Source organism: Alosa alosa, chromosome 2 (assembly GCF_017589495.1).
Source record: "Alosa alosa isolate M-15738 ecotype Scorff River chromosome 2, AALO_Geno_1.1, whole genome shotgun sequence".
NCBI lineage: Eukaryota > Metazoa > Chordata > Actinopteri > Clupeiformes > Clupeidae > Alosa > Alosa alosa.
This window is the reverse complement of record NC_063190.1, coordinates 11,157,306-11,170,609: the sequence shown is the minus strand read 5'-3', so window position 1 is coordinate 11,170,609 and position 13,304 is coordinate 11,157,306. Positions and strand designations below refer to the sequence as shown.

The following is a 13,304-nucleotide window of genomic DNA, read 5'->3' as shown; positions in this document are numbered from 1 at the left end:
AGGGCACCGCTTCACTCACTCAAGTCCTGTGCTGATTGTCTTCAAGACTTGATCGTCGGCACCATCCCTCTTCAAGTGCCTTTGAACAGAAGCTGTGTTGAATGGTTCCCATCTTGGAACACAGTGGGCATGGTGACTACTACGCTCCTGGCCCATTCACACCAAGAACGATAACTATAAATTAATATCGTTCTCGTTAATATGAATGACGATGTTCACACATAAACTATAACGATAACGACATGAAGTACGATATCGTTGGGGATCACTTTCAGAGCGATTTTCACAACGATCAAATGCTAATAGCCTATCAGAACCCATTGAATTAGCCGTCACATTTATTAACACAAGGAGAGACTTTGTTTATCGTTGTTCAGTGTGAACGCTTTTATCGTTATGGTTATAGTTATCGTTCTTGGTGTGAACGGGCCTTAAGTCTGCAGATTTTATGGGCTTGGGAGCACATCATATAGACTACTGCCTGGATGCAAAATTTGATGAGGTGAGGCTCAGCTCTTCAAAGCTCAGACTAGGTCACTTTTCAGCACATTCTCCCATCCAAGCTCCCTGCTGCTTCATTCCCACTGCCTTGCAGGCTCTTATATCCTCCACTGCTGCTCTCACCTCCTCCTGAACCAGGTGGCACCCTTCCTTCCCTCTGGAGGTGTTTGTCTTGCTTTGCCCGAGTGACCATTTCAACCAGCCTCCTGTGAGGCCTTGTCTCTGCTTCCTCCTTACCGAACCGTTCAGCGGCGATGCTGACAATTATGGTTTTCATGTCTTGTAGCTTCTCGTCGGGCTTTCCCTTCCCCATTGCCTCCAGAATTTGGTCAGTGTCATCATCCAACTGTTTCCACAGTGTTGTCATACTTGCTGCAGGCCATTTGATCTGCCTCCTTTTAGACTTGATGCTAGAGGGGTTGGTTTGCAACACTTGGAGGTATGGGGTGACCCCGGGCCTGGCTCTTCCTGCCTCTCACCAGGTTGGATACCTGTATGTTGTGCTGCTATTCCTCCTTCCTCCTCGCTTGGTGGATCTTCACGCCATTCTCCCACTTGCACACATTTGTACTACTTGCTCATGTCCATTGCCTGGGTTTGCTGCCTGAGTTTAAGTTGTGACTAAACTGTACATCTGCTGACACAGGTCTGAACACATCCTCAGTGAGGTTCTGCATCAGATCTGCACTTATCAGGGCCTGTATCTGTCTGCTGCTCTGGATATTATCATGTATTAATTTCCTTCAAACCAATTTGAGATCCCACAGGTTAATTCTGACAAAATAAGCCTGATAAATTACCGCCTGATAGCTGATAACTGCTGCACACTCATTGCAACACTACTCTTTATGACTGTATTACCTCAGCATATCTATAAAACAGGATGTTTTTTAGGACTAAAATCACACTTGTGAGTGTGGAGAGGATTGCTGTAGTTACAAGTGACACCTCTAGGTGGAGCCTCCTGCACTATACATTGCAGTCCCTGTGTCCTATTGAGGATTGACAATAGACATACACACACTCATGACTGCATTGGTGGCCTGAAAACATTGATACAATATTATGGATAACCCACCCCCACCCAAAAAAAAACCCATCAGATGAGTCGGATACATAATAGACAGTAATAGAGCTGGAAGGATCATTGGTGCTTCACTCCCCTCCCTGAAGGACATTTACACCACCCACCTCACCCATAGAAGGCGACCAAAATTGTGAGTGATGCAAGTCACCCCGCTCACAATCTGTTTGATCTACTGCCCTCTGGGAAGAGGTACAGAAGCCTCGCGCTCCCAAGACTACCAGACTCACCAACAGCTTCATACACCAAGCTGTAAGGATGCTGAACTCTCTCCCTCCTCTCCCCCCTCCACCCTCAGCTACATAACATCCTGGACATTGGACCCAAAAATGGCCGCCTGCACTACTCCACTTGCACACTTGTACACTTTACAACTGGTGTTGTTGTCCTGAAACACAACACTTCTGCTGCTCTTACATAACTTGCACCACTATGCCACTTTCTTCTTACTTAGGTCAAACAGAACTACCCAAGCCTTTTATTGGCCTGAATTTGCACTAGTATTTTTATTGACTGTCTATGCACAATTTCAACCACATTTTGCTGCTCTTATTTTTTCATTATTATATGTGCCCTCTTATTTACTTATTTACTTACTTTTTTGTTTACTTGAATGTTATGTTTGTCTGTGGACCTAAATTGGTAAAATATGTCTTGTCTTCACCGTGGGATAGTGAGAAACGTAATTTCGATCTCTTTGTATGTCTGGAACATGTGAAGAAATTGACAATAAAGCTGACTTTGACTTTGACTTTGACTTAGAGGTCAATCACCAGGATAGGGATACTTTCACTTCCTCCATGACCATGTTTGTTGTAATTTGTGAATCTATTTTTACTAAATATGTTTAATCCCCTACACATATCTACTTTTCTAACTACCAGTAGTGAATTAACTGTTGTTAAACATGTACTTGTCACTGATCAAAGTGCTTAGTAAATCAGTCATTAAATTATTTTGCTACTCTTTCCTTGGAGTAACTTAGTCTAGTACAGTAAGTACCAACAAGACTGAACGATCAGGTCAAGTTTCAGCTTCAGTTCAACTACATGTGGGTCTACAATATACTGTAAATTGTAATACTGATATAATTCAGGTTTATTAAGTTATATTAAGTATATTCATTAAATCATGTAATAATTAACTTGAATGGTTAAGGGTGCCAGAAAACAAACAACTCACAAGGGCAATAAGAAGAACTTTATGTTGTCATTGTCAAGTTAAAAGTTTAATTAATTTAACTTTTAATTTGATGTGCACGGTTTACAGTAATATTCTAAAGACAATGGTCGTTCAAATTTTACAATGTACACACAGGATGATGCATACTTTTTCCATGTGACCACATAATTAAGCTAAATAATTTTCAAAGTGATTTTAAATCACTAATGAGATCAATGAGCTAGAAGACCTGCATTCCTGTAAAAGGACAAATTACAACTACTTACTCCCAAAACAGTAAACAGTAGGTTAACACTTTAACAAAACAAAAAAAGAAAAGCCCAGCTCATTTTGGGCATTAGGTGGTAGGATCACACACCCACACACCACACACACACCACACACACCACACACACCACACACCACACACACCACACACCACACACACCACACACACCACACACACACCACACACACCACACACCACACACACCACACACACACACACACCACACACACACACACACACCACACACCACACACACACACACACACACACACACCACACACCACACACACAATAAATCAGTGAGACAAAGTTTTGCTTGCTGGTCATATAATCCAAAAGTGCATTGCCAAAGCAAATAGGTTACAAAAGAGCCAGGAACAATGTGCAAGAAACCACACAAGACTTGAGAACTTTTAAGGCATGAATATCCCCATTACATTTCTTTATTCTTTGGAAATTGAGCGCACAAAACACATCCGAGACCTATTATTGGTTTAACTACACCCAAGACCAGCACAGTGTAACCCAAGACCAGCACAGTGTAACCCAAGGCCCACTCAGAGGCCCACTCTGAGGTTTAAGTTTTTTGTGCAACACATCAGGAAATTAATAAGTCCCAAATTAATGCCAGACAGCAAAATCATGGCTCAACATAGTCCATGGAGAACAAAACATCTTTAAACACCCATGTTTAAAGGAAGTCAATAATGTCAATAGCCAGGACTGCATTAATACACCCGTGTCACACATGCAGTTTTTCACAGCATCCTAAAAATAATTCACCCGATCCGTTTTCTGGACTACAATCCAAAACCAGTCTATCCTCTCCACACTCTCGAAACGTTAACACATTGTTTTGCGGACGTATGCTGGCTTCTTGTGGCCGAGGCCCTTCAAGATGTTGCACTGCACCAGCTCCTGGTAGCGGCTGCTGCGCAAGAAGCAGATGTTGGCCGTCTTGCAGGTGTCCTTGCAGGGCTCCGACACGTGGCCCTTGTGCATCAGGTACCAGTACGTCTGGAAGTACCGGTCGTCCTGCAGGAAGGTCTGAATGAGGCCGTGCCAATCAGAGGGGAAGAGGCTGGTCAGGCCATAGGCTTTGGAGGCCCGGTATAGGAGGGTCCATTTGGGGTTGGGGTCAGCAGCAGAGAGGGGTGAGGCTGGATTGGGACGGTTGTTTGCCTCGGTGAGGTTGAGGATATACGTCTCGTGATCCAGCACGAAACGGGAACTGTCAGGGTAGTTTCCATCAACATAATACACACGATAGCCTAGCGAAGAGAAAAACAAAAACATCAATTCTGCTAATCCAGTGCTGGGTTTGCACTATAGCAATAGAGAGAGCATTGACCTTGAACACTCCACATGCCAGCAAGACATCTACTGCAACATAGTTATTTGAAACTCACCACTACTGTGCTGACCAGAATATATAAACATTGATGGAACCACTAGCTAGTTAGTATGATGGACAAATGAAGGTTATGGATTTAAGTTTACCAGTACTATATTTAGAAGCCTACTAGATGTTTGTTAATACATAAATAATAATAATAATAATAATAATAATAATAATAATAAAAAATATTCCACAGCTACAGGTCTGGAAGACTCTGCTGCATACCAACACCACCATTATCTATGTACTACAGTATGTTGTGCAAGTTCCATCTCAGTTTTTTTTTGTTCATATCAATTTAGATTACGGCTGCAACAATTCATTGATTAATTGTCAACTATATTTTTGGTGTGTGGACCAAAAAATAAACATTTGAGGACATGATCTTGGGCTGATTTTCTAACATTATATCAAACAAACCGATTAATTGAGAAAATAGTAGTCAGATTAATTGACAATGAGCATAATCAACATCGTATGTTTAAGTAATGATTAAGTTATAGTATATTGAGAGAAAAAAAAAAAAAAAAAAAAGAAGGTCAGGAACAAGATGAGTTAAAATGGAACCTACCTGGGTTAAGGTTGACAAAAGTGGTGACACTTGGTGCAATATAGGAAACACCCAGTGGCCTGGTCATGGTCTCCTCATCGTAAAACATCTGAAACTCGTCAATATGAGTGTGACCAAAGAACTGTCCCGTGATTGTGCCTTCATACCTTCAAAAGAAACACACACAAAACTAAGTTCAATAAAAATGAAAATTAGGTCAAAAGAGGAACATTATCCACACACAGATAACTAACTGAAACAATCGTGACCGAGAAAGAAACCTGTAAAATGTTACATTGGTGCATTTAAAACAAAAAACATAGATGAAGGCAAAGCTCAGGCAAAAACAAGAATAATTCAACCACTCCTAAAGTTTACACAAGTCAGTCTTAAAGGTCAGGGATCACATGATTGACAAAACCCGCAAACATTATTTGATAAAGCTTCCAAAGTTTGTTAACCTCATTCTCAGTCTTGCGGTTTCAAAAGTGCATTGGGTACATTGTACTGTACAGCTTACACATTCCCAAATCAAATTCATGTGAACCCATGATAGATCCTGATAATTCTATGAACACAGACACAGGGACCACACACACAAAATGTATTGTGGGAGACCCTCATGACTTTGTACCGAGGTTCCTAGGCATTGTATGAGGATTTGGAGAATGGAATGGGCAGAGGGCCATGAACGGAGGTTAGTGTGGCACTGACCTGTTGACTATGTGATAGTAGTTCCAGCTCCAACTGGCTAAACAAAGTCCAGGCGGGATATGTCCTATTATATGAACCTGAAATAAGGGAGACATCAATAATAACTCCACTGAAGAGCTATATTGGGTGCAGTGAAGGTACATTTACTAAGCTGTTAAAATTCACAAACTCAACAGCAAAGAAAAAATAAATAAAATTAAACTACTATGCTGCATCATATTACTCTGAAATAAAAAGGGATCATATAGGTTTAGTCAAAACCTCAATTTATCCTTAACACCATGGAGACTAAGTAAAGTAAAGCTATGGTGTTTGCAACGGATCGCTTTGATCTAACTGGATTAATCCCAGACGGCCTCTTTGGCAAGTCAGAACAGGAATTAAGACTGAAGGCTCTTTTCAGGCAACAGAATAGCTAACCACTGCCTTAATGTTGAAACATTTCAACAGTCAGACATTTTTCAACGCCAACACAGATAGGACATTTGTAACGTTATAGTGAAGAAACACAGATGGCATGATGATGGCAGACATTGAGCCTACTGTAAGCCAAGAGAGCTTTTCTTTTATTAACTTGCATGGTTATTTTGGATGACCATGATCCATCTATAAAGGTTCTTAGATGATTGGCTATCTGTAATATTAAAAGGGGTGACTTGCCTTTAAGTGATAATCACTGGGCTTTTATGACAGCCTAGCTGACGTTCATTTGAGGAGGTATGGCTGTTTCTGAGTGCAAGTGCTACTGTTTGACAATGCATTTTGTCAGGGTTCTCTGATGACCATGATCCATCTTTCAGGGGTCTTCCTACCTTCTCGCCCTTGTTCTCGGACTCCTGAAGGATGTGGACGAGCCACTGCAGCTGGTCCGCTGGGTCCGTGGAGTTCACCATGAGCCAGTAGTTCTCTCGGGCACAGAAGTTCATGTTGAGGGACACCAGCCGCAACCCTGGCTGGATCTGGACGGTGTAGAAACCAGCACGCCTAAACACATCAGCATAAGATATGTTACAAGTTGGACCCAAATCAGGATATACTAGACACTGAACACAAGGAACTGGAGGACACACCGTTTCATCTTACAATATGACAAGCTATTGAACAATATATTAACAGAGACCAAATACTGACAAAAAGAAAATCCACTTGTAAGGGCAAACTATTTATAGCAGCAACTCCCTGGAGGTAACCAAGTTAATCTAATATCAGTCAATTACAACTGCTGACAATTATAAGAGGCAAAATTTACAACCGTCAGAAAGATTACATCCATCAGAGAGGGACAACTGGAAGAACACATTACAACCGTAAGACAAAAAAAGACATAAAATTGATGGTGAAAGGGCGCGTCTGGCCACCTGATGGTGTGGAGGGCCTGAGGCGGCAGCCACACAGCCCACTCCTCCGCCATGGTATCATAGAGCCAGTGGGATGAACGGTTGCCGTGGATGAAGGGCGGTGGGAAGCTGTTGACCGGGGTGCTCTCGTGGTTGCCCACGGCCGGGTAGACAATGACGTTGGGGCCCAGGTGCTTGTGAATAAGCCTTGAGATGGTGGTGAGTTCGATCAGCTGCTGCGCGCGCGTCTGCGACCACACGTTGTGCGCCGGGATGTCGCCCGTCCAGTACACCCAGTCCCAGGGCCCGTCCTTGGCCACGTTCTCCATGAGGTTCTCCACAGTGCGCAGCGGCAGGTCGCATTTACTGTAGGTGCCCCAGTAGCCAGCGCCATGGTGCTTCCAGCTGGGCAGCCCCGAGCTGTTGCGGCAGCACAGCGGGTCCTTGCAGTCAGCGCTGCTGCCCTCAGCATACTCCCGGTCCCAGTGGATGTCGGTGAGGAAGAGCACCCGGCTCTGGGGAGAACCGGGTATGGGTGGCGTGGGCGGCGTGATGGGCGGCTTGGCCACGGCCGGCAGGGTGACGTTCCAAGGCGCATAGATGTCGAAACGGCCGCAGCTGGGGCCAACCAGGACGGCGCAGGCCTCCGTCGGCCACAGGATGGACTGCTGCAGCGTGGTGATGAAGTCGTCGCTGAACAGCTCGGTGATCTCGCGGCACACATGCTCATCTGCCAGGTGCAGGCGGGTGCAAGCTTCGCCCACGGCGTGAGCCACTCGCTCCTTATTCGTGTCGCTCTGTGAACAGGAAAGATGACATGGGTGTTGGTGGGGGGGGCATATAAATATTCATGAAGCATGGTTAACACAATTAAACACTTCCCCTTCTTCACAGTGCATGAGTATGCATGCACTGACAGTTTTGCCACAGTGGTGATATATTTTCTAAGTCTTAGTCTGACTCAATGTGTGACTAACAAGGTCTGAAGGGGTCTTTCCCATCAGGTTACATGGTGTCAAGACCAGTCCATTTATTATTACTAGTTTTGTTTTCAAACTGCTTCGCTGACTGGCATGGGCTAGGCTTTGCTTACTAACCCGATGTTCCAGTTTTTCAAACTGCAAGTTGCTAAGACAAAGGACCGATGACAAAACCGGTGTGATTAATAATTGTGTTCTTACCAACAATGCGATGTCTAGGATGGTGAAAACTGTTTTGCACACAGGACACGTGAGGTTGCGCCAGTTGAATCGGACACCAAAACGACCCAATTGCTCTACAAAGCTCAACTGGCCAAAATTCTTCTCTTGCAGAGGGATTGATGAACCGAAATGGATCAAGGTCACCGTGACGAAGAGACAAGAAAAGCCAAAGAAGGACACTTTGAACGTATTCATGGTGGCTAACTTTAAACCTCCATAAAGTGAAACGAGTTGCAGCTCTACCAACGTGCTACAGTGCACAAAAGTAAAGTCACTAGCGAGCTTCTTCTCTTCTCTGGATCGTTATTCCAGTAGTTTACTCAAAAATACCGCACCAAATCCGCACCCTCTACCGCTAACAGTCACAGCTGAAAGACTAACATTCGGCTACTGCAGGTCACACATAAGTTCAAGGATGTGCTTTTGCGGTGCAATCGTCAACAAAACAGGAAGGAAAACAGAGAGGTGGCTGGCCGGCTGCGGAGTTCTGTCGTGGCGCACTCCCCGAATGAAGAAAGCAACGCCGATATTCCAAAACGTCTACGCTATGAAAACATTCCGACCTAAGTCATTTTATCAAGCGAAATGAGACCTTATTAGCAACAACAACAAGTCACAGCTGGTCTTGTGATCGGTTCATATTGTCAGCTGACCTATCACGTGAGCTGTTCCAAAGCTACAGGAGGACCAATGCCTATCAATCGCATGATCCACGTGTAGCATATTTTAAATGAAGTAAATTGCAGCCTACTGTATACGCCAGGCCTGTTCTTTGATTGCATAGTATGGATTGTCCAGAATTGCAAGGACATCAGTTAAAATCTAACATCATAGACTTTGTTGTGACGCCTTTTAAGAGTATATGGTCTGGTCATTTGAAAGACATAGACCTAAAATAGGCCTACATCTACTAACCCTGACCAAGTCCATGCACTATAATTATATCAGGGTCAAACAGGGCTCTCCGCACACCACATCCATGCCACAATATTATCAAATATTTCAAGAATTCTTGGTATTATGCTTAGACCTGCTTTAAATGTATTATTATAACAAACAACAAATATATATGCCCAGGCAACTTCCTTTTGACCAGATGCAAGTACAATTTACTGTCACTATAGGAAGTAAAATAAGGAACAATAAGTCCAAAGTGCCGCAGTAACCACCAGTGCAGCACTAAACAAGAGACAAATCAGTCCTGGAGTTTATGTAGAATTTCCAAGGGGAAATGAGGAGTTGCAGGACTGCACATGCTCCACTGGCATATATTATTTTCAAGTCTCAGTTCTCTGTAGTAATTCTGGTAAATATATGCAATTTCACAGCTGTAATTTCATCATGTTGTTTTTTGTTTTGAATGTGAGTTTCCTTATTCCTAGGCATATACTACAAGATATTGAATGCCAAATTTTCCTTTGGGATGAAAGTAGGCCTCTATCTACCAACCTACCTACCTACCTACCTATTTATCTATCTATGTGTTGTTCCTATCCTGGCAAAGGCATGGAATATCTCGACCCAGGCCTGCTAGCCAGCCCTTACACTAAGAACTTCAAAGATGTTTCAAATATGTTTCCTTTGGTATTTACTGGTATTTACATCTCTCTCTGACTCATTTTTATGTGGGCCTATAGGCTTACTCTCGCTAACAGGGTTGGGTAGTAACTGATTACAAGTAATCTGGATTACGTAAACAGATTACAAAAAACAAGTGACTATAATCAGACCAGATTACATTAAAAAAATGTATGATCAGATTATAGTTACATTGTCGAAGATTACTTGATTACATTTTAATAATGTGTTTCAATACATACAGGGAAGGGCAAAATACATCAGAATGTAGCCTTTTTTAAATAAAATACAAAATACCCCTCCTTTTAAATGTATGGAAACTACAACATAGTGTAGCCATATTATGTATCAAAATAAAATACTGTATTTTTGTACTTTGAAAAATATCACCCTAATATCTAATGGGCCCCTCAGTCAAAAAACACAGGTCACGCTATGTACGATGATCATGCTTTGCAATTGGCATCTTTTTCACAGCAAGATGCTTAATGCTATCCATACATCAGAAGACTTTGACAAGATTTTGGAAAGATTCTTGAAAGATTGGAGTCTTTTAGCTAATATCCCCCATTCAAGCTTTACTCAAAAGACTATAATCTTTCAAGAATCTTTCCCAATTCTTGTCCAAGTCTTCTGGTGTAAGGGTGGCTTTAAATGTGTTGATGGTTATATTTGTAAGTCTCTATCTGTCCATTTCTTTGCACAATAATCATAGTCATAATTTACGGGGTTATTGCCTTTGAGCACCACAAACCTTTTGAAAAGTTGAAGCATGTTGCATGAAAAGATGAAGCATGTTGATCAATCCTGGTCAGACTGTCCTGTCACAATAAAGGCAAAAAGTCAAACAATTGTTAACACCATTAAACAGTGCAATACTTTGTGTGATTTGGAAAGGAAAATTGCATAATGTAAAATAATACTCTCATATAACTTAAGGCTTGAACACATTGCGTGTGTTGCATCTGCGGAACGGCTCCGTTGCGTGTTGATTTTCCCATGTTACCAGGTAACAGCAGCCACAGTGCCTCCTCCATATCCGTGTCTCAGGCACGGCTCAAACTCATCTGCAGCCTTGACTCAGCTAGAGAATAAAAAGGAATGCCTATTTTTGCCACTTCATGGGAGTGGTTATGTACAGAAATGCATTGAAAAGAGCAGTTGATAGTCATAACTTGTGTTTAAAGGGGAAAGTAGGTGTTACACGTGTGCAGAAGCTAGGGTGACCACCAAACAGACTCTGAAAAGGAGTATATATACTTTTTTGATCCCGTGAGGGAAATTTGGTCTCTGCATTTAACCCAATCGGTGAATTAGTGAAACACAAACAGCACACAGTGAACACACAGTGAGGTGAAGCACACACTAATCCCGACGCAGTGAGCTGCCTGCTTCAACGGTGGCGCTCAGGGAGCAGTGAGGGGTTAGGTGCCTTGCTCAAGGGCACTTCAGCCACGGCCCACTGGTCGGCGCTCGAACCGGCAACCCTCCGGTTACAAGTCCAGAGTGCTAACCAGTGGGCCACGGCTGTCTATAAAGTGAGGACAAATTAGCCAAAATGAGGATCCCCCCAATGTCTGCTTGCCTATACCGGTTGTGTAACGACTGGTGCGTATCTGTGCAGTATGTATTTTGTGTAAACTTTATTCCCAACACCTTAAGAGTTATGCTAGTAAGAGAGACAGCAGCTTGGGCTTTTAGCTTGATCGTTAGCAGGCTTGACACCCGAATCCAAGGTACTGCTGTTTGTGGGTTCGAATGCAGGGCTGAGCCGTGCAAATCAACACAAGGCATTGGTGCCGTGACCAGGATCGGGAGTGAGGTTTAGACATATACACGCAATTTGTGTTTAAAAGGGGAAGTGGGGGCTACATGTGTAGCAAAAATGGCAAAGATCCGTTTTAACCCTCTCTAGCAATAGTGTTACCACAACATAAATCTTTGGGCCATTCGCTTAACCCAGCGCAACCTCGCAGCAAATGCAATGCATGCCGCTTCCTACATGTAATGTGTGACTGCAGAGAATGTGTTGTTTTTGTCACTACTTATAAGTCTCATTTGCTTTGGAGCACTTGTATTATCACTACTTACAAGCATTGTTTGCTCTGGAACACTTGCCAAAAAGGTGGACAAATGCCCACAATGGAGGACACTCTACTTTGGTCCGGTCATAGGGCTTATAATTCAGATGAATGGTCGCCCTAGATCAGTTGTGCCAAACATAAGGCCCGGGGGCCAGATCAGGCACAGCAGAATTCATGCAGCCCCCCAAATGTTTTGGGTAGGAAGGGAAGGTAAAAAAAAAATCGAATCCAGTTCTTCATCAATGTGTATAATAAGCAATGTCTCTATGATATGATAAATTGATTAAACATAGTGCTGTACAACAAACCATCCTCAGGAAGGAAGAGGTAATTGTATTTCAAGAGGAAACCGAGGTCGAAAAAACTGACATGGAAGTAGGGTATTTCAAGAGGAAAACCATGCTGAAAAAAATAGCCGGACCAGCCAGAGCAGCTTAAAAGTGCTCTAAGCGATGTTGGGTAACGTTGATGTTCAAAGAAAACAGGAGCTAGCTCGCTACTCTCTCCCTGCCTCCTGTGCAATTGAAAATCTCCTAAACACGCATCTCGTTGGTGATTGGCTGGAACAGTTTGTTATGTATTTATGGTCCAGGCTGGACCAGGCTGTTTTTGTTGCCGTTTTTAGAGCCTGGGCTGTCCACAGAGACCAAAGTGTATTCAGGGCACAGGCAGCTAGTAGATGGTGAGGTGATGTTTGCTGTTTGACAAAAAATGTTTTAGCTTAGAAACCGTGTAACATCGCTTAGAGCATCTTTAAGGTGGTTTGCTGGTTGACCAGCTTGTTTGACTACCATATGATGGTTGACCAGCTAGTGTAACGGAGGCAGACTGAGCTAGCGTGCTAGTTGCCCGTGTAAATCCTCACAGCCCTAACCTTAAGAACGCTTCTAACTGCTGAGTTGGAAACCTGGGCTTTTAGCTCAGTGGTTAGAGCATTCGACTCCCATGCCGGTGTGTGTCGAGGTGGCGGGTTTGAGGGCCGTGAGCGACGGACGAATTACAACCTCTGTGATACTAGACCAGCAAAGCTCTTGCTAAAACATACCTACAGCTGGTTTACCCAGCTTACAATGGTATTTGGCTTGTTTTGCTTGTCGTACCACCTGAAGCTGGTCATTTTAGCTGGTGTTGCTGGTCTTACATTGGTGGTTTAACTGACTATGCCAGTCTATGTTTGTCATTCTAGAAAACCAGCATGACCATCTTCCAACAATGTCAAACTTGGCAGGCTGGTCACCAGCATGAAAATCTTACACCAGCTATATCCCACATGACAGTCTGGTCACACCTGCGTGACCAGCTTCCTCAAATGGTCATGCCAGCATGTCCACCTGGTGGCTCAACCAGCTACACCAGCAAAGACCGGCAAGAACTGGAAGAAAACCAGCAAGGACCAGCTAAAACT

General features: G+C 43.3%; 1 protein-coding gene across 1 annotated transcript; it reads right to left on the bottom strand.

The window, feature by feature from the left end:
* Positions 1-3,443: 3,443 nt before the first annotated feature.
* Positions 3,444-8,871, bottom strand: smpd1 (sphingomyelin phosphodiesterase 1). Its single transcript, XM_048238014.1, has 6 exons — positions 8,217-8,871; positions 7,057-7,832; positions 6,511-6,682; positions 5,699-5,775; positions 5,006-5,151; positions 3,444-4,306 (listed from the first exon to the last, which is right to left on the bottom strand). Exons 1-6 carry the CDS (start codon positions 8,430-8,432, stop codon positions 3,879-3,881), a joined length of 1,815 nt encoding a protein of 604 aa, XP_048093971.1. The 5' UTR covers positions 8,433-8,871; the 3' UTR covers positions 3,444-3,878.
* Between the last annotated feature and the right edge of the window lie 4,433 nt (positions 8,872-13,304).